Source organism: Salminus brasiliensis, chromosome 13 (genome assembly GCF_030463535.1).
Source record: "Salminus brasiliensis chromosome 13, fSalBra1.hap2, whole genome shotgun sequence".
Classification (NCBI taxonomy): Eukaryota; Metazoa; Chordata; class Actinopteri; order Characiformes; family Bryconidae; genus Salminus; species Salminus brasiliensis.
Window position 1 is genome coordinate 16,879,315 of NC_132890.1, and position 21,974 is coordinate 16,901,288.

Consider the following 21,974-nt stretch of genomic DNA (forward strand, 5'->3'; position numbering starts at 1 on the left):
ATGCTTGTGTAGTTTCAACCAGAGTAAATGTTTTCTCCTAGATTTGTTCTACATTTTGTCACTGCCAATTTCCACCCATTAGCTTAGGACTTTCCCTATCACATGATTCTACCGACACTTAGGGGGAGGGTGAAGACTAGCACGCACTTCCTTTGAGACACGTGAAGCCAGCCAACCACATCTTCTCGAGCTACTGCTAACACAGTACAGCTGAATGCACTTGGATATTGAATTTGCAATCTCCTGATAACAGGGCCGATGCTTTGACAGTTGTGCCATGTGGGAGTTCTTTAATGCATCATTTGAGGATGTGAGACAACAATTATTCAAGAGAAATAAAACCCAAGAAAGAACAGGCAAGTCTAGCTATGCTATTGGCTGCATAGAATAAATTAGGGACTAAAATCTCTTTATTTACTGTTTCCTGTATGACCCTGTCTGGTAAAGGCCTTGGGGCCTTGCCCTCAGATCCTTAAAGTGTATACTACATGTTTACCAGTTTTTAGATGTGAAGGGCCCAGGACCTCGGGAATATGACTTGTGAGTAATGCTGTAAGGCTGGCAATAACGTCACAAGTACCGATAAGGGGCCGGTAACGTCAAGTCAACACACACACATTTGACACATACATTAATGTCACAGTATTCGCACCACTTCCCTAATATTTTAAGTAAGGAGACCCAACCTCAGCTTACCTGAGAGTACATCTCCTCTCAGCAGCTTAGCTTTGTTTGTCTGCCACTCCGTATGCTTATAGCGCTATATAACTATGGTTTCCCAATCCTGGTCCTAGAGGTCCACCGTCCTGCACGTTTTAGAGCTTTTCTGGCCTTAATCAGCCCTTTTCAGCATCTTAGGGTTAAGATAGTCTTTTCTAGAGTGATGCTTGTTTGACCTTTTAAGAATGATCTTTGTGTTAAGATGTTAATGAGAAACCCAGTCCTGATTATTTGGATCAGAAGTGATGGGAGCAAAAAAAAGATAAATGTGTAGCCCACCCATTACCACATCAGAACGTGCAGAGGAGTGGGTCTCCAAGAGGTTATTTCACAAAGCAGCAGATTGTTTAGCTAGCCAGATAATTTAACCCCCAGGGGTGAGGACTGTCTAGGATTACCTTCACTACTTCTCCCACTGGATAGGTTTGACTTTGGGCTTGAGTTATCTGGCTAAACTGGGAAAACCCTGCTGTGTAAAATGGACCAGGACCAGGGCTGGGAAACACTGCCATATTATTTTATGGGTCAATTCATATCAGGCCAGACTGGCCCATCCAGGAAACTCACTATGCATCCATTTCAGTTCTCACACCTCACCACTCAGACATTTTAAAATCTTTAGCAATGTTGATCTTGGTTTTAGTAATTTAATCACTTTTAGTGCAGTGCCACGCAGATATGGGACGACTCTCTTCAGAAAGGCTCTGTAAATGTAATAAGCAGTTAGCAGTCAGGTGTATAATCTGTATGTATGTATGTATGTGTGTGTGTGTGTGTGTGTGTGTGTGTTTCAGGGCTAGTGCACCGTGAAACAGCCAGTGTAATATGAAGTAACTAACCACAGTCTCCTATTCCCTAGCTTAAGCATTCAGCAATTGTTCAGATTCAGGACGTCAACCGTTTGTTGTAACCTTTCTTTTGCTTATTATCTGCAATCTGTGTGGCTGGGTCATGTGAAAAATGCGAGGCTACTTGTTTCATTTTCACCACTGCTAACCTGGCTCGATTCCTGAAAGCTGAAGACTGACATTTAAACACTGTACTTGCATGAGAGTGGAGGACGTGACGAAGGCAAGATAGCCAGCTGTTGAATTTGAGGCTGGCGAGGATTTATTTATTTATTTATTTCATTTGCCATTTCAGACTTTGTCTGTTGTGCTTGCAGGTTATCAGCACTAGGCTGGTGGCCACACCTTCCCGTGATCCTTCCAGTCGTTCTCCCGCTAAATCGGTCAACCACGCTCATTACTGACCAGCTAGCAAACACCGCGTTCTCAGGTCACACATGTGGACCCCTTCTGTCTGCGTTAGGGGGGAAATAAAGGGGAACGGAACCCTTTTCCCTTTGTATATCAAACCCAGGTGTAGGATATTTAACTGCACACGAACCGAGATGCTCGCTCTCGCTCTTCGGTCTTGACGTCAGCTAGTGTGGAAAATACTTGTTTTTCTCTCCACCCGTTTTCCGGCACGGCCCTTTCGGAGTGGATAGTCTTCTCCTGCTGAGCTAGGATTGGCTAGTTTATCTGACAAGGCAGTGGCTAGCATTCACTGCCAGCCAGTAGGAAAGAACAACCAATCCTGGTGCTGGACTTCTGTCCAATCCCAGCGCGGGGAAGGCGGGGCTTGTCGGAAGACGGGTGGGAAAAAGAAAGGGAAAAAAACAAAAACCACGTAACGTGCTCGGCGCGCGCGCTCCCGCTCTCTCTCTTCGCTGACCCTCCATTGTGAGCAGAGCTAAACGATGCTAGCAGCCGTCGCCGTCTTCGCCTCCACCGCCACTGCCGCCGCCGCCCAGTAGAGAAAGAGCGATAGATAGACCCCCCCTCCCCTCCACCGCCTGCCTCTGCCCGAGGAAACAGCGCCACGACCGAAAGAGACGGAGAGCCGAGCCGGTTTACAGCTTCTTATCGCCCAGGCTGTCGTTTTGCGGGATTTTCTGCTGCTTTTAATGCTCTAGCTAGCCGTTGTCAGGGAGCGAGCGAGAGTGAAAGAGAGAGAGCGAGAGCGAGCGAGCGAGTGAGTGAGTGAGAGAGAGAGAAAGAGGGAGAGTGAGAGAGAGAGGGCGAGAGAGAGAGAGAGCTAGGAGAAAGATAGCTAGGGAAGAAATCTCGAGGTGAAATAAACCACGGAGTGCTCGCTTTTTTCTCGCACCTCGCCGGTTTTGGAGCTGATAGAAAGAGCCTGTGGTCCGTCTAGTCATGGGATGTACACTGAGCGCCGAGGAGAGAGCGGCTCTGGACAGGAGCAAAGCCATCGAGAAAAACCTGAAAGAGGACGGAATCACTGCGGCGAAGGATGTGAAACTGCTCCTGCTAGGTAGGCTAACGCGCCTCTTCACCGGGGAGGGTGGGAGTGGACCTGGTCTCTGGTCAGAGATTATCATTCGCTATGCGGCTCCGCGTTTAAAGGTTTAATCCTGGTTTCTCCACCTCTGTGAGTGCAGTCCTGATTCCCTCGTGTCTCTTGTGTCTTACAGGAGCTGGGGAGTCTGGTAAAAGCACCATCGTGAAACAGATGAAGTAAGTGCCATAATGTAAATGAGATTTCTCGGTTAATGTGTACTCTGATCTTGGACACACACACGTACACACACACACACACACACACACACACACACCATTTATTGCCTGATGGCGAACGGACGCTAAGGTCCGCCATATTATCGAGGAGTGCTTCACCTCACAGAAAGGGAGGATGCCACAGTGTAACACTTACAGTGTCCGTGTTTGACGGCGCCTGCTCGGCTCGGGGAGGAAACGCCTGCGGTCGTGCTGTTCGCCAACATGGTGCTGAAGCCGACCTGCTCTAAGCACGTCAGTAGCCCACATTACAAACGGACCAGGCTCGGGGCCACCTCACACTGCTCCACTAATTAGACCTCCATGCCCTTTCTCTTCCTCACATCTCCCTGTTTCTGCTTTAGCTCGGTGTTTTGTGAAGGACGGGGTATCACGGTGTGTACATGCAGGCAGGGTTAGGCTGTGCCTTGCTCCGCCTGATAGCACGGAGGCTACTGTAGGGCTGAGATTTAGCGCTTTTGATGCGGAGGAGCGTCGTGATTCTTCTAGTCTCTTTTCTATCGAGCTGAAAATCATTAATCTGTGTAAATACGGTATTTCTAGCTCATACATTTAGCCTAGTGGGCGTTATTGGGCTTGCTGGGAGCCTGTAGCTCACTGTAGCTTTTATGTAGATCATCATTATTGTTCCTGGCTTTCAGGTGTTAATGCTGCAGGCTGTTCGCTGCCATGTTCCAGGTGATACCGGCCTTCTTGTGATGGTGGGTTATGATTGAGCATAGAGAAATGGGGGTGGGGAGGTGGCAGCAGGGTTGGGGGGGCGGCGGTGGTGGTGGTGGAGGGGGGGGGTGGTAACACCCTAACTTGTTCACTCGGCCATTTTTATTTTCACGCAGCCATTACACCCAAACTGAGCACTGAACAGCTCGCCTGCGTTTACAGTTTACAGTAGCCCACCCATTCCCTAGAAAAGCCATTTCAGTCGTGCTCCCTCATACGGGCCTGTTAAGGCTGGGCTGCTGCTGCATTTCTGTGGCGTTTCCTGTCCGAGTCAGTCAGTCAGCCTGCCTGCCTACCTCGCCTGCCTTCGTCGTCTGGTGGCCACATTATGAAAAGCCTTTACCGCAGCGAGCTGGGTGGTAGACTATCAGATCGAGGCAGTGTAGTTATGTTTAGATTTGTGGTTGGTGAAGGTTTCGTGTGCTGTATTTGTGCGAGATAACGCCTCGGCTTAACGCTCTGTCCCCGAGTCTCGAGTGTTCAGATGAACCTGCCATTTTCCAGTCGGATCTGAATCCCTGTAGACCTTGCCAAACAGAGGCGTTTCAACGCAGCACCCGTGTGTGCTAGGTGTGCTCGAGCGGGTGATTCGGGTGTGTTCTGTGGTGCTGCTGCTCTGCTTTACGCCGCTTTGGTGAGTGTGAGTATTTCAGGCGCTGTCGGTGGTGGACAGCGCCCAGCAGAGCCCAGCGCTCGGCTCCGTTCGGCTCCTGTCGGCGCTTTCCGGAGCTGGAGCGGTTCGAGAAAAGCACGGAATGGATTTTTCCCAAACGTTGGAGCTATGTCTCTCTCTCTCTCTCTCTCTCTCTCTCTCTCTGTATATGTATATATGTGCTCCCTCCCTCTGAATGCCCCTTTCCCATTTCTGATGGGATATTTGTCATAAAGGTGTCGTTTTAAAAATCTAAGTGAACATATTTTGGTCATTTTAAGAATCTATCAAACATATTTTCCAAACTGGGGTTAATCCTGCAGACTGAAGATCCTGAGGATTGACACATTCATAATGTACGCTAGGCTGCATGACATTTTCATACCTGGGCAGAGGGGTCAAATTGATGTAATTTGATGTGTTACGGTGGAAAGGTTATACATCACTGTTATATGATCAGAAGGTTTTGCCAGCCTAAAAAAAAACACCCCTTAAATGCAATGTAAAGCCATTAATAGAATTAAATGAGAAAAGAAACATACCAGTGATTGTTTCTGGGAACGTTTTGAACAGAGTGAGAACAAATCTCCCACGGCTAGCTTGTCATCCTCAAACACACATTTCTGTCAGTAATCCACGGGTTCAGAAGTCTAATGTTCCCAGTCTATATTTGACAAATTGGTCTCGAAATCGTCCTACTTGAAGTATTTTGAATGTGAATGTTCTTTGGTACGTGATTAAGTGATTTAAGAATCTGGACATGGCTTCTTATTTGTCAGGTAGAATGAAGAATGAGGTAAGTCTGAATAAAAACGAATGATTAAGATGCCAAATTGAGCCTCATAATAAAGACAGATGTTAATAGGGCCTTCAGCAGCATGTAGTCTGCATATTGAGTGACTTGGAAGTAAAAATCTTGACTAATCCTTCTAAAATAAAAAATGAACATCGACAAAGTTCAACCTCAGGATATCATGACTTGCAGCATACGAAGGGACTTTGCCATGCTGTGCAGTGTTGATCTAGTCACTCCCTTGCTATTGCAAAAGAACTAACTATAATTTCTGAGATTAAAACTGCTCAGTATCTCTAAAACTAAACTGCGGCAAGTCCTTGACTGATCCCTTTTAGGATGATATTTAGGATGGAGTATATGACTGCTGCCACCTTCCACATAGCTTTATGATGTGTAGTTTCATTGGGTATTTCTGTGTTGCACATGTGTGCCGGTTTGTTAGTTTCTGTTTGGAAAGATAGAGAATAAGGGCAATGGTAGAATGTGTGTGGTTGAGTGGTATTATTTAGTACCTGCATTGAGGCTGTTCTGAAAACACTCTGGCTTTATGGGGATCAGTACTGATGGGTAGTCGTAATCACCCATTTTCAGCTTCCATTACTTTTTGAGGACTGTTAGGATGGTACTGCCTCAAAGAGCAGAGCTGAGAAATGTTTTCATCCTGTTTAGGACCATTTGGTCATACCAAGCCTATACACCACTGAGCTGGATTTCTTGAGGTAACTTTGGGATCCATGTTAGCTATCAATGAATAACCAATACATGTTGCTGTGTAAAGGATTTGGTGAAAGTCTTCAAAAAAAATAAGTAGATGAGGAAGCACATTTGAAGTGACTGAAGAAGTGTTCAGATAGGAGTCGTCAGAGTTATGTAATGTCATCCAGGGAATAGGGTGTGGCTGTTGTGTTTTGTGAGAACAAGAGGGGATTATTTTTTTGTGTGTGTATATGTATATCTCTACTGATCAATCGCCAAAGGCTACAGTGGCAAATAGGAGGATGAGACTGGGATGTGTGCTGTTTATTTTGACATGAGGTGTTTGTGTGTACCTGGTCTAAATAAAATAGCCTGCTGTTTACTGTCCTAGAACTACTGACAATATCACTGTGTACAATGTCTACTCTAGGGCAAATAAAGGAGTGTAAGAAAACATTGCTGTATTAAAATATTGTGATATGTTTTTAGTACTGTGTTCTTCAATTCTCAAACACAGTATTGATTTAAAAAAAAAAATAAATTAGTTTACACGTGAAGATGTAATGTAGTGTCGGACAGTGGTTCATTCTGGGTTGTGTTTTAAACCCAGTCCGATAAGTTGTTCTGATACACTTTTGGCTAAAAATCGCAATGTGTAGTTGTGTGTTACAGTGTCCTCAGATGAGCGTAAGATGCTGTCATTTATCACAATAGTGATGACATGCAGTCATATTGCCCATCCCTACATGCAGTGATGTTTGTGTGATGTATGTGAGTGAGTGAGAGACAGTGAGTGATGTTAGTAAATCCTGTGATTATAGTGTACTTGAGCCTCCGGGGAGCAGCGGTAGTGTGTACTTCATTAGATCATTTTAGGGCAAGAGTGGAAGTCTGAATAACCTGACACTGATCACACCAATACACGTTCTGTTCTTCCATTCTCACTGCCTTTTAATTCTTACCTAATGCTTTCCCTCCATTGTCATTCTCTTCTGAGAATTGCATCCAGCTTTTATTCCTAAGGGAGTGGACTGGGATTGTGTGTGTGTGTGTGTGTGTGTGTGTGTGTGTGTGTGTGTGTGTGTGTGTGTGAGGGCGAGGGAGGGAGAAATGTGTGTGTAGGGTTAGCGAGTGTAAGGTGGGGGCAGAATAGTTCTGTGGTGAACTCTTGAGAACACATTCCCTGCTCATATGCCCTGAATGGCAGAGATGTAAACGTGCCAGCTGGGTATGATGGCAAGACACTGTACCTTAAAAAAGAAAACATTAAAAAACTCCTATATGCCTAGAAAAACTGCCTGTTCTTTTCATCTTTAGCAGTGCTGCCATTTATGTAATCAAATCATCAGATTTCAGATCAGGCCTCTATCTCCTAAAGAGTTTAAGCCAATATAGGCTCATTTCTGCTCTCTGATCTGTGTGTCCTTTGCTTGTGAACAGTAATCCAGGCCTGCTAGATATTTTATCCTTTAAAAGCTGACCTCCGGCGGCCTTTTTGGAACAGTGGGCCAGGATTTAAAGTGTTTATTTTTATAAAGTGGCTTCTACAATATGTCCGTGTTTTAAACGCCCGGGCCTGCACTGCATCAGGCTAATTGAAACGGCTCAGGCTATGAGGGGATGGGCCCAGCTGTTCAACTAGCATCCATCTGCAGACCAATGGAGATCTGTTCCCTCAGCTGGCATTAGCACACATTCTTTGTATTATTGCAGAGCGAAATATCCATGACATGAGCAGGACCGTGTCAAAATGAACTTCATTAATGCTGACCAGAAAGGAGAACTCTGTTGAACTGTGTTGACCTAATGACCTACACTCTTTTAAAAGCATCAAGGGTTTGTTTGTAAAGACTGTGAATCTAATACAATCATACCAACTCAATGAACCATGTGGCTGATAAAGTTCTTTAGAATAGGTGGAAAACCGTTCTATGCAGCAGCAAAAAATATTTCACTAACCTTGAGTCAAATAACCTGTTTTCAGTACTATATAGAACCCTTTTTGCGTAGTGTAGCAATCAATAATTAGACATGCAACTGCAAGGTTTATTGGGCAAAAACGTCTGATGCTGCTAAACCAATGTTAACATAAAGACTTAAAATAATATCTGCATCAGATAGATGTTTCAAACTGATTCATAATGTATTTGTACTCTAGGAGAGGAGACTATTTAGACAGTGCCAAGCTATTGCATTTTAATATACTTTCTGCATCTGTAACCTTGTAGAAATAAGCGTTACATTTCATTCAATGCTAATCTAGTTGGATTTAGTCCTAATTGCTACAGTATGTTTTTTTAATCCATCAGTATCAGTAGATATGTAGTAGACATGAGAAATGTGTGTTGGACTCTTAGACCATTACTTTGAAGTATCCTTGAACAACCCCGTTTGTAAAGAGTGCCCCATTGATGTCTAGTGAAAACTAACTATAGTAGTTGGTATAGCTTTATTAGTAGCTAAGTTGATGGACCGTGTCAACCACCTAGGCAACACCAGATTTTACCAGTAAGAGTCTGGGGATTAGATGATCTGAAAAAGGGTGTCAAATGCCATAAATGTAGCAGCAGCTGGGTAAGCAAAAGTTACTCACCTCTGCTCACTTCTGTGACAAAGGTAGGATAATGCCCCCGCCAAAAACAATATACAACTGTAACCTTGTTACAAGCTCATTTCCTGTATACCAGTGCTACAGGCTATAAAGTAGTGCAGCAGTTTCCAAACATGCACCCACAAGACGTTTGTACCATATCTAGTCACAGCAGTAATCACACTGGAAGTTTTTATTTTCTTAATTTAGCGCTTTAAGTCCTAGGTTAATAGTCTGGGTAGGTTTTCTAAAATCCCACAGGGTACTATTTTAGGGCCTATGAAACAGACGTAAATGTCTGTAATGAAGTAATGAAGTGTGGGTTTAAGTACAGAATTGGTGGGGTGTAAGGGGTTTACCATACACATGCGTTTGTACATGGTTGTGCAATGTCAGAAAAACATAGTTGCGCTACATTTAGAACTGCGTGGCTCTTTTTTGGCCAATGACTGATGCCTTGTGTGTGGGCGTGGGCGATATTACGTGAATCTAATTTTGCGAGAAGATAGCATTGCAAAACTTGAATATTTCCGGATACTTGATTTGTCTTACTTTTATAGTTATTATAATTATTATTGTTATTATTATTCATTTTAATAATTACAATAATATAAGAATAATAAGCGTATTATGTGTGATGATGATAATCACTTCTTTTGCATAATTATTGTGATGGTGATCAGTAAACACCTCTGCCTGAATCCTATTCTAATTCAGCTCCTCAAACTTAATTTAACGTCGTCACTCTCCAGGGAAATATGTGAGTGAAAGAGTGTATTTACACTTGTGTGCGCGCTTGCACGTGTGTGTGTGTTGTAAGGACTGTTTTTATTTGTGCAGATGGCCAGTGGTTGTTTGTCTGTGTGTATCTCACTGTTTCTGTTTCTCCTTTAAGAGGAAATGCATTTCTAAGAAGGTGACATGTCGATAACCACAACATCGTAGGGTGAACGTAGCACAGCGTCAGACAGTTGGGCCTCACTCTAGTAAGTGCACTTCAACTGGGGGAAGATATGGCCACAAAACACACTCTGCTGGCTCTTGTATGTGTCTCTGTGTGTGTGTGTGTGTGTGTGTGTGTGTGTGTGTGTGTGTGTGTGTGTGTATGAAGGGAAACTCTGAGTCATTATGTAGAAACAGAGAAGGAAGGAGCAGTGATGCAACGTGCAGCATGGTGAAATACTGGACTGCTGTCCATATGGCATTACCAAACAGACGCTGCTCTCTGATGCCCTCGCTTTCTCCCCCTTGCTCCACCCCTCGCCTAATTGAGGGGGTTTCATGTGCGCCCCAGTTGATGTGATTGGATTTGATTAAGCTGAGGGAGAACAAACGGCTCTCATGTGTTCGGTTCCCAGACCCTTACTGTAATATCCTCAAACTGACCTTATCCTGCATGACAGTTCTATCTCTGTCTCTATTTCTCTGTGTCTCTCTCTTTCTCACACTCTCTTTCCTTACTCTGGAATGTGGGTTATCAAGAGGACACACACACTGCAGCCGGAACTTTGTAGAACATGTCATGCCCTTATTTGTTTGTTTGTCCGTTATGTGTAGCGTGGGGGAGTTCCTGATTCACTTGAATGATTACAAAGAGCAGTGTCTGTGTCACTGCAGCCAGCCCTTTTGCATCCTCTTTGCATTGGGGAGAGTTTTACCTGTTCATGCAAAAATCACCACAGTATTTCATCTTCGACAGCAGAGTGATCAAACGATCAATATCCATTAAACTCTGTTATTATTTAGACCCATTCTCATTGATTATACTAATAAATAAGTAATCTACAGATTGGTGTTATGAGTAATATGCAGTTTCTAAAAAGGCCTTGCAATAAGAATGGACTTAACCTAACAATAAAGCCACGGATAGCCTTTCAAAGACAGAAAAGTGGATTTAATGCTAGGGGTGGGTGATGTGGTTAGATATTTAAAGACATTTTCACAAAACCCAATATTTGCTTCATGTATGTAACTCTGGAGTAGCAGGGAAGATGACACTTGAGAACTGTGTAACACTGCCTAACGAGTCATTTGTTTCAAATCTGGAGATGTTCCTGCACCATGTCAGTCCACATGCTTCTTTTACTACTTTTAGTGAAAGTTCTGTTTCTCTCAGCCTGTCCAGAACTGTGTCTCAAAGCTTGAATTACACTTTCTGGCTGCAGGGGGAGCCCAGGAGCAGGAGCTGCAATTTTTCCATAGTGTTGCTTTAAAGCACTAAAACACTCAGCATGCTGAAAACGGCATACTGTGTATTATGCTAACAAAATTAAAAATTTGTCATCTGAGTAACAGAAAATAAAAAAAAAGTGCAACCAAAAGCTGAATACAGAAGTTTCAACATTTCAACACTTGCACTATTTATATCAGCATTGTGTGAGAATTGGTATTTCTTGATCCCCTTACAGTTGAAGTGTAATTTGAGCCACTTCTAGAGGACCCTCTTTTTCACTTGCATTTCTGATCAAGCTGAGAGATACAGAACAGTGTAGGCAGGAAGGAAGGAAGCATGTGGGCTGATGTGGTAGAGTAATAGTTCAGGACTACATGCATGTGACTGGTTGTGCAGCATTATGCAATTCTCACGAGCGCTTCCATGTCCACCAAAGTTACATAGTGCAGTTAGCATGCTCATCCCAGAGGCAATAATAGAGATGTTATTCTCCCTTTTACAGGTCATTACATTCATGGGGCATTACATTCATTTTGAAGCTATTATTCGTAGGTACAAATGTTACATACTGTTGCTTTAACCATGACTAATTATGCTCGCTCAGGTCTCCACAGTATATTTAGCCCAAGATGTTGATTTTATTGAGTGTTGAGAAATCTGCTCTACTCCTATTTTTCCTTTCTATGCATTGACTTCAGGAGCTGTGGCCTGATGTCTGTGAATTTTGGAGCCAGGCAATCCTTGTCTCTCCCTTAGATATTGACTGCTCAGTAATCTCATATACATTTACTCCGGGAGAGGAGTGTGAGTTAAGCTGTGAAAATAAACTCTCTCTGCCTCTGTCCTCGCTTTCTTTCCTCTCTTTCTCCCTCAAAACTAAGTCCAAACTGTGAAGCGTCATCCATCATCCTGCTGTGGCTCAGAGACTCAGACAGGCAAAGCCACTGAAGGGGGGGATTAAGAGCCTTTTTTGGGTCCCGCTAGCCGTGTGTACAGCATATGAAACTGAATGCTTCCTGAGGCTCACAGCGTTCTGTTGTTACACACTGGGTTGCAAAGCAGTTAGATGCCAGCGCATCTGTAGAATGAAGTAGATATTAAAGAGTGGAAGGATAAACAAAAAAAACGAATGAGTGAAGCAAGTGGTGGAGAGGCCAGGCCAGGTGCAGGAATGTCAAGTGCTATCAAGTAAACTATAGAACTTTCTCTCACCTTTAGCTCCCAATCTTGTGTGTGTGTGTGTGTGTGTGTGTGTGTGTGTGTGTGTGTGTTGGGGGGTGGCGGGTGGCGGGTGGTTCACATGGTGTGTGTGTGTGTGTGTGTGTGTGTGTGTGTGTGTGTGGGGGGGGGGGGGTGATTCACATGGTGTGTGTGGTGGAGTGTGGTGCGGTCGGTCAAGAGACAAAGCTCCTTTGTATCATTGTGTTGTTTAAGTTGAGCAGATTTGAGGCCCCGGACAGACCACACACACAGTGTTTTACTGAGGAGATGGCTGTGGCCATGCACTGCTCTGATCTCGGATCAGCTGATTTTACACCATCTGTCTGATTCCTGGGCTGTCCAATAATGATAGACATGGCATTTCAAATATAAAGGGAGTCTAAATTCATCTTGCCATTTGCTTACTTCAAGAGATATTTAGTTACATTTAATGCGGCTTTTTGAGCAATGAAAGCAATCATGTTATATTTGTTGCGTTAAATGGATCATGAGTGGTGTTAAACAACAGAGAATGTCCAGATAAAGGGAACTAATAATATATTTTATGGTATATGAAATGGTCATGTCCAAGCGGAGCACATTTTTAAAGTGCATATTTGTGCATCTGTGTTTTTTTTTATTTTTATTTTATTCTGTAGATCACAAAAATGCTAAATCCATGGATCATTTATCATAAGTTATTATATATTTTTCAGTGTGAAGCACCTCAATTGTGTGGTTTGTTGGACAGGTCTATCCTTCCTAACATAAAACAAGAAATCTAAATCAGTGTGGCCTGTGTAGAGGTTTGGATACCCTAAGGATTGCAAAACCTCAGATTTTTTTTTCCAGTAAGCTCTTAGACCTTGATTAGCAAATCAGGCCTCAGGCATATCAGGCAATTGTAATTATGACTGGTGAGCTGAATCAAATTTCCAAGCTTTTCTGATTCTGACCGGTCAAACTTTGTGCTAACACTTAGCAGCCATGCCCTCCCCCCCATATAAATGTCTAAAGATCAAAAAAAAAAAAGAAAAAAAAAGAATGTCATTGATGCCCACAAGGCAGGGGAAAGAAACACGTTTTCGGCTTGTGGATTCTATAGTGAGGACTGTTAGGAAATGATACTTCAGGGTAATTGTGAAGGTCAAGATAAGATCTTGAAGACTTAGAAAACGCTAGGAGAACTTTTTGTATGCTGGTAAGACACACAAATCAACCCCCCCCCCCAAATTCAACTACCAATAACCTGCATGAAATGTGCTGCATTGCTTGTACAAACACAATCTTTATGGAAAAGTCATAAGCAAATCTTTACGGCACAAAACTGCTGCAGAATGTCTAGACAAGCCAGATGAATTTCGGTATGCTGTGAACTGATGAAGTCAAAATAGAACTGTCTGGCCACAATTACCAAAAATATGTTGCAATCTGTTAAGCATGGGAGTGATCCTACTACTGTTACAGCCTGTGTGATCCAACATATACCTCAAAACCACCATGGACACTGGTTTAAGCTTTTGGGATGGGCCCCAGTCCTTTAACCTAAACCTCCTAAAGTACTTGTGGATAGATAGATAAACGTTAAAAAGCCAATCCCCATCTTTTCCCCATTAGAAAAGATGTTGAAAAGTGTCTACATTAATCTGGTTAGTTATAAAAGTGTGATCCTTATAGGTACCTTACAGATGTGCTACCTGACTGCTTTGTTTGTGTGCTGCTTTGAATAGGCATCTCAAAATAGCATATGTTAATGCAAGTATAGAATAAAACCTTAAACCCCACTTAGCTAGTTTACCGCACTGCTGAGTGTAAATAACAGGTTTGCGTCGGGGTGTTGACGGCACCTGTTAGCTGGTATTATGCCGTAGGAGTGCTGTGTGTGGAGGTGTTTGAAGGGCGTTAATTGCTGCCGGTTGTGACTGTGTTTTGCTTTGTGTGTGGCAGTTACCTTTACCTGGAGACCGCGTGTTGCGCTAAATTGGACCGTGTGTCAGCAGGCTCCCTGCGGCCCTCGGCCCTGGGGATGCCCGTGTGCACACAGCATCTGCGTACATGCGCGCACACACATACACGTGCATGTGCACACAATCGAGATCTTGTATGTTCACACAGTCTACTTTTCCTTAAAACGCAACTGCAGATGTGAACTCGAGGCCATTGTTCTGTTTGAAAGCCACAGATACACAGGGTGGAGCACTTCTGCTTTCTCACTCCTCACTTCTCTCTTTCTGCAGGCTTGAAACTCAAAGCAGCTTCGCCGGGTTACGGTAATCTGTTGGAAAACGATCCGGCAGGAAAAGCCGCCTGTCTGCTTTACGGGAAATGGCGTGTGAATTGTGTACAGTAGATAAGTAATGGAGGCTCAGGTCAGAAGCAGACAGCACCTGCTAGTTGAGCAGCTCGCGCAGGCTTCTGGGTAGTGCTGAGGATGTGCTGCCTCAGCCCATTTATTGTCTACCCCCTCCTCCCCTCCCTTCACACTCCAGTCTCTCGCTCTCTCCATCCCCCCTCCCTCCCCTCGCCCCTTTCTCTTGCTCTCTTCTCTCACTCTGTTGTCATGGAGATGAGGATGACTGCCATAATTAGAGGATGACAAACTAGCTGGATGTGCAGAGGGGGAGGGGCAGAGATGGTTTACTGTAAGAGGAGAAAGTGGGCGTGGTCATGGAGCTTCAGATGGGCGGGGTGTAAAGCAGAAGGAAAGATGATTGGTTAAGAGCCATGTAGCAGAGCTAATGCAGTACTAATTTCTGTAATGCATCAAAAATTGCCCAGGCTCAAAAAGGCTGGCCTGTGTGGAATGAGCAGAATGGTGGTATATGCACAGTTTATTGAGCTGTAGGTTGAGAAAGTTTTTAATAACTATTAATTATGTTAAATTGACATATATTAACTGCTAATATTGATTGATACCATTGTATATTTGAATTTTAGATTAGAATTTGATACTCCAATATATTTAGTTAAGCAGTTCTTTAATGATTGACAGCCATGAGAAAAAAAATCTCTTAAATGAGAGTTTTATTCAATCAACTTTTCTAAGGAAAAAAACCCTTTTTTTCTTGATTCGATTAATTGTTTATGTTCAGTTCTCAGCTGTCTTATTTGTTTGTTTGTAGGGGTGCAATAGAAAATGAATAGAATAGAAAATGAGTCAAAAATGGACTGATTGTGTTGTGATCTTGCGACATACATAATTTGAGCAACCTAATTATCATTACATGGGCACTTGCTTTGTTTTTAGATGTTTTAAGTTATTGCCACTTTAGCTGAATGAAAATGGAACTCTCATTATATAGAGGGTATGCACTGACGTATGGCACTGAAGATGTTCCTACTGGAACACACCCCCTTTAGTCGGCTTGATTAGCAAAACATTCTTTAACATGGCTGCTTTTACTAGGGACAGCGGCCAAACCGGGAATGAAACAAGCCCTTATCTGCTCAAGTTAAAGGTGGTTGGACTCGACAGGAATCCATCCAAATTACTAAAGAACCAGTGGTCCATGGACATCAATGTATAGCCAGGAACTTCCGGGTATCTGAGGCTTAAATCACACCCGTTTAGAGAATAAAGCCTCATATCTGAGTCACAAATTCGAGCAACTGGTCTTAGGAGTGTTGACTGTTTTCAGGCACATTTCGTAACCTGCTTCATCCAGGCAGCTCCTTCCCGTTTCGGTGTTAGCGTAGCGTTTGTCCTTTATACTGCGTCAAAGCTTCATTATGAGTGGACTAGTAAGAAATGCTCCAAAATTATTTGGAATAAAATCTTTTTACTTTGACTGACAGTTCAGGTTTTTGGCTTCTCCTAGAATATGTGTCAAAATCTGACTCCTAGTGGAAAGGTAAAGGGTAAAAGTTTTTTTTTTTTTAATTCATTTAGTCATTTTATACCATTCATCATAAAGCTTGATGTGATGTAAATACGATGCTCAGATTAAGTCAAAGTCAACACAAAAAAAGGTGACTGGTAACAGTGACTATCTGTATATATCCCCAAGACAAAATCAGGCTATGAGAAGACTTTGCATGATTGACCATTTTTTTGTTGGAGCAACCAATCAGCCAATTTAGGTTCTGCCCTATTCTAATCGTGCAACCTTTATAACAAACAAACCCAACCCTTTTTTGTGATGAACCGAAATGCTGGAAAAATGGAGATATGAAGTTTTTGCATTACACCAACATTTTAAAATGTTCTGTCTGAAGTGCATGCACACCTGTGATGTTAGGACTTTGCCCATCAGTGTCTTTATTAAGCTGACAAAATTTGAGCTTCATGGGAAAAAAGTAAATTAATAATGTTATATATTTGTTGCTTGTTACTAAAAAGGTCAGTAAACTAATAAGAATTGGGCTGGAAAATCACTGCTTTGCCAATTTGCTTTTAAAAAATCACTAATGATGTAACTTTCCTTTTTTTTTTGGCAATTATTTAAGCAAGGAGTCCCTCTTACTGTACTGTTCAGTTTTACAACTACACTATATGTGTAAAACTATTGGGACACCTGCTCATTCATTGTTTCTTCCAAGAATATTGAAGAAGAGTTTATCCTTGTTTTTGTTGGCGTAACCATCTTCGCTGTCTAGGGAAGGCTTTTGACTGGTTTGGGGCGTTGCTTTGAGGATTTGATTGTATTTAGCATCAAGAGTGTTAGTGAGGTCAGAGTATTAGATGATTACCAACTCAAACCAAACTCCCCAACTCATCCCAAAAGTACTGGATAGAGCAACATCATCCCAGAGAACACAGTTCCACTGCTCCACAGCTCAATGCTGGGGGCTTTATACCCCTGTAGCCCATACCAGACATTAGACGCCTTGCAGATCAGTCCGCAATAGAATACATTGGTTAGAATTGGAAATATGTTCTTTGCTTCTCTGTAAATTCTGCTTCAGGATGGGAGTCAATCAAAGAAGAGTTTAATAAAAAAAAATAGTTTTGATGCTGCAAGTAAGTTTTCTTTATGGTACCTTAACATAATACTTAGTATTATTATAGTTTACTAGTTAGGACTGACACTTCCAGGCAAAAATCTATTTGGCCAAATATGATAATAGTGTTGCTGTTAAAACAGATGACAAATTGTACATTGCACTTTTGCCAAAACCATATTAACAGGACTATAAGAGCTATAATGAGTCAAATCCACAAGTCTAATGTTGTGTAACAGATTAAGTACAGGTATAGGCCAAATATAAATTGTTTTGTATACTTGTCTGTATAAGTCAAGTATACTTATGTAAAATTTTGGTTAGTATATGTCTTAAATACGTTAAAGATGATCTGAAAGCAAACTCACTTGCATTAGTTTAAACAAAGCATATTAATGGTATACCTGAATAAACTGCTTTGTAAGATGAGTTGTGCATTTTCACGTCTTTATAAAACTGAGACTCACCAATATGGTTTGAAATAATTCTTCATCTGATTCATCGGTTTAACTTAAGGAATTTCTTTAAAATTTTCTTTATATTCAGCTTGTTCTGTAAAAAAATGCAGTTCAGTTGAAGGATCTGAAAATAAGACCGTTCTGTTATGGAAGTATTCAGAATCCAAAATATCATTTTCATGATCTGGTATCAATTCCATATCCTATCATATCATATTATGTTATTTCATATCAGTGTATTTATGGCATAGGTCTCAGTCCTGATTAGTTTACTATTTCACGACAGCTAGATGGATTACAAAAATGCAGAGGGGGACGGACACATGCTTTATACACACTTATACTTTTATATGATCAGAGTCTTCATGTTGTTTAAACAAAAGGATCAATAGGACCGACGTGTCCGAGCCTAAGCCAGCGAGGTTCAGCGCAGTGGACATCAGGCGCTGACCACTGAAGGAGGGCAAATGCTCTCCTGAGGGACGAAGTAGGGTGGTAGGGACTGATCCGCAAGGCGTTAGGGAGATTGGGGAAGTGGAGTTGTGATTGTTTCGGTTATAAATAGAAGCGCTGTGCTTACGTTCCGATGGTGCAGAAGACAGGATAAGTGGCCTCATCCTGGGGGAGTGATGACAGTAGCTCCACTCAAACACACAGCCGGGACAAAGGGGGCTCTTACCCACGACATATGCCCGCAGGGGACAGATAAGGGATCTGGTGAGAGGGGTTCTGTTTGTGTGTTTGAGTGTGTGGGTTTGAACATTTTAAACTAATGATGTGAACTGTTTGGTTCTCCTGCCAGAGTCTCTGCAGTGCTGGAACAAACCTTCCATTGTGGAACTTTTCTTGTAGGGATGGAAATGAGGCCTCATGATAAGATGTGTGTTGATGCTACTGTTTGTTGATTTTTATGATACGAAGTTTGTGCTAAGTGTACTGGTATGGCCTTACAATTTTTCAGTTAATTACTTATTTATACTATTTTACCTCCAACAATGCTTTCCTTGCACCTTTAATGGACACATTATACCTACTTCTTATTATTCTTATTCTTCTGTAAATAAGAATCAATTATCTTACTTGAAATCTTACACAACATGCTTGTTACTACATATTTCCTGTGATTTTAAGATTTTTTCTTAAATGTTCAAAGCCAGTCTGTCTAGTTACCACATGACCCCATATGGCCCTCTGCTGCCCTCACTGAACTTTAATTTCATAAATTTAATAAGCTATACTGTTTTTAATTGAGAGATTTCATTTTTTTTGTTTGTTTTTATTTTGCAGCCAACAGTTACAGACTAAAGTAGGCCTTCATTTGCCAGCTTTTAATTTTTAATTTCTGTCCCATTTTTATTTATGACTACAGGCTCGTTTAAATATGTGGCCTTTCACAGACGTCTGTAAAAAATTTGATCCTGTAAAAAAGATCCTTTGCATGAACAGCGCACCTTTGCTAACCACTAGCTAGATAGGTTTTTAGTTTTGCTGACATTTCAGCTCCGGTTAGTTTACTAAAATTGTATATATCTTGGCATTGTGGCAACTATTGTTTTAAAAAAAGGACTGCTGTTGAACTGCAAGAGAAATTAGTTACAGATACTGGAAGAAATACAAGTGCAGCTTCATTTAGTAAGCTGAATGGGGATTCCTGGACATTCATGCATGTGAAGAAGACTGTACCAACTGGGACTTAATTGCATGTTTTTGTTTGTTAATTAAACACTTGACTAAAAACCATTTTAATATAACATATCACAAACTTGGCTAACTTTGGGATTTAAATACTGTCAGTACGACTGAAGAGTCGTTTATTAAGACCTGAAAGAATCTGCTTTTATTACCTCACTTAGCTAAATGATCTGACTCATTGTAAAAAGATTGAATAGTCATTACAAACTGTGTAAGAGAGCATCTCCCTTATGCTACATTCTGTTTTTACTGACCTTTTTTTTTTTTTAGTTTTTTTGTAGCCTGTTTAAAGATTAGTGCAGGAAAATTAGAATACTTGGCTTTAGGACTGAGCGACATGATAACATTATAATAATTAAGATATTTAAAGACATTTTAATGATGCACAATATTTATCTCTATTTTGTCATGCACACAAAATTCACTAAAAAATTTAAAACTGCTATGCAAATACTCTGCCATACTGAGTACAGTGATTTTTTTTTTCCCCAGTTAAACAGGACTAATTAAAATCTTTGTAATTAGTCCTGTTTCTTTAAGTACTGTCAATATTGACGATGTACTTGTAAAAGCATATTGTGTCACGATAACAAAATTGATCACAATACAATCATACATCGGCACATTGCCCACCTCTACTTGGCTGTAATTTAAAGACTAAATAACGCTGTGGAGAACACTACAAATGGGTCGCCATCACTACTGTGGGAGAACAGCATAGGCAACAAACTAGCAGTCTTTAACTAGCAGTTTGGACCAAACCATGAGACAAAGCAGGCTAATTTTCTCCTAAATGTGAACACTGTTTTTTTTTTTTTCAGTAGTGATACTTCAGTTTAAATTGTGCATAATGAAGTATGTTACTTTTTTGGGGGTCGGGCGTGGCGCAAATGTGAGTCTGTAGAAGCCTGCATTTGTCTCTGAGTGCTTATTAAAGTTTCTAGGTTCTCATGAACACCTCTGGGATCCACAAATCTGTCAGGGTAAGCTTCGAGACCTTTGTGTCAGTGTTGTGTGGAAATAAATGAGTGGCTGTGTGACATTGAAAGTGTGTGTGTTTTTGGCCCTGGATACAGGTCACAGAGTGTTTTTGTGTGTGTCATTCTGTAATAACTGTCAGCAGGAGATGACGGACTGTGGCCAACTCCTTTTCCCCTTGGGCGCATACACATGAACACAACATACACATGCTTAGTCCTGACCAGCGACTCAGAACTGAGGGAAATGAAAGGGTTTATGCATGAACAGTACAGGCTCCAAGTTTAGATGAGATTTTTCTGTGTGTCTCTCTCTCTCTCTCTCTCTCTCTCTCTCTCTCTCCTTTCCCCCTCTTTCTCGAGCGTGCTCACTTTAATGAGTTGCTCAGTAATAAGCCCCTCTGAACTGGCGGTAGCTATAATGATGCCTTTCCACCGCCCACACACCGCCATACTGCAGCGAGGCTTCGTTGGCGAGGGGGAGACAGAACCTTCCGAAGAGAGGGAAGGAGGAAAAACGAGTGTTCGTCGTGCACAAACTCTCCACGGACTCTCCAGACCGTCTGTCTTCCGTTCCTCCTCTCTCCTTTGGGTGTTAAACGTGAAGCCTGAGGGCTGTTCAATGCAGGCTGGCATGGTGGCTCAGTGTGTGGTTTATTTCTGCACAATTAATCATTTGTGAAGTATAATCATGATATTTGCTTCATTTAATCGAAAATCTCCATGAAAGGATTTCATGAACGTGCTGTGCCTTGTGTACCATTTATTAAGCATTTCTGTTTTCTATTACAATTTGAATATATGTGCAATTAGCCATAGGAGCTGCTGTGGCTGAGATCACGGACCAGCCTAGTGCATTTATGGGTTTTATCTATTCACAAGGCTTCATTAGCATTACAGCCCCATTAGTGGGATTTGCTTAGTGACGCACAGCTGACTCACCACACCCTGTTGGCTTCACCATTTCTCAGTACCAAAATACTACAATACTACACGCTAATACTGTATTTGGATCTTATACCTCGGATGCTGTCTCGACCCAAAGCCTAACCCTTACCCTGATCCAAACCTATTCCTGTTCCTATCCCTAACTAACCATCCAAATAATGTGAGACCCTAAAATATTAGGAATACTGAAATGGAATACTGAGTAATGGAACTAATGGTCCCAACCAAGTTTGTGCATGAGCATTGATGTTAAATGCCAAATTATATGGAATTTTATTGCCCCCCTAAACAATTACTGGGGAAAGAATATGCATTAAAATGTCTAAAAAAAAATTAAAAAACAAAAGATAGGAATATTATCCAACATCAGCTGTGTTGACTTTGGACCAAAACCAGCAGATGACCAACACATTAAATTTGGACTACTGAGCAACAGTTCTTTTTTTTTTTTTTTTTTTTCTTTGTTCTTTCTTTCTTTCTCAATTAAACTGCTTGTGACATTGTCTCTTGTTCAGGAGTGGCTTGACATTAGGAATGCAGCAGTTTTATCACTTGTCCTGGAGATGTCTATGTTTGGTGACTCTTGATGCATTAACGCCAGCCTCAGTCCAAGTTCTTGAATTGACCTTTCTTCACAGATCTCTTAAAGGCACAAGCAGCAGGGTCATTCCTGTTGCTCGTGCACCTTTTCCTACCACATTTTTCCCCTTCCAGACATCTTTCCATTAATATCCTTTAATACAGCACTCCGCGAACAGCCAGCCTTTTCAGCAGTGACCTTCTGTGGCTGTAGTGTGTCTTCTAAATAACTGTCAAGTCAGCAGTCTTC

The 21,974-nt window shown here is 41.9% G+C and overlaps 1 protein-coding gene across 3 annotated transcripts in view; it reads left to right on the top strand.

Moving 5' to 3' along the window:
* The first annotated feature begins 2,407 nt into the window (after positions 1–2,407).
* Positions 2,408–21,974, top strand: part of gnao1a (guanine nucleotide binding protein (G protein), alpha activating activity polypeptide O, a) — a 91,540-nt gene continuing 71,973 nt past the window's right edge. The window contains exons 1-2 of one of the 3 annotated variants that reach the window (XM_072695619.1): positions 2,408–3,039; positions 3,200–3,242. In XM_072695619.1, coding sequence (XP_072551720.1) covers positions 2,922–3,039; positions 3,200–3,242 — 161 coding nt within the window. In that variant the 5' untranslated portion in view covers positions 2,408–2,921. The remainder of the gene's footprint in view (positions 3,040–3,199; positions 3,243–21,974) is intronic. The other 2 variants (XM_072695620.1, XM_072695618.1) reach the window with 2 other exon arrangements.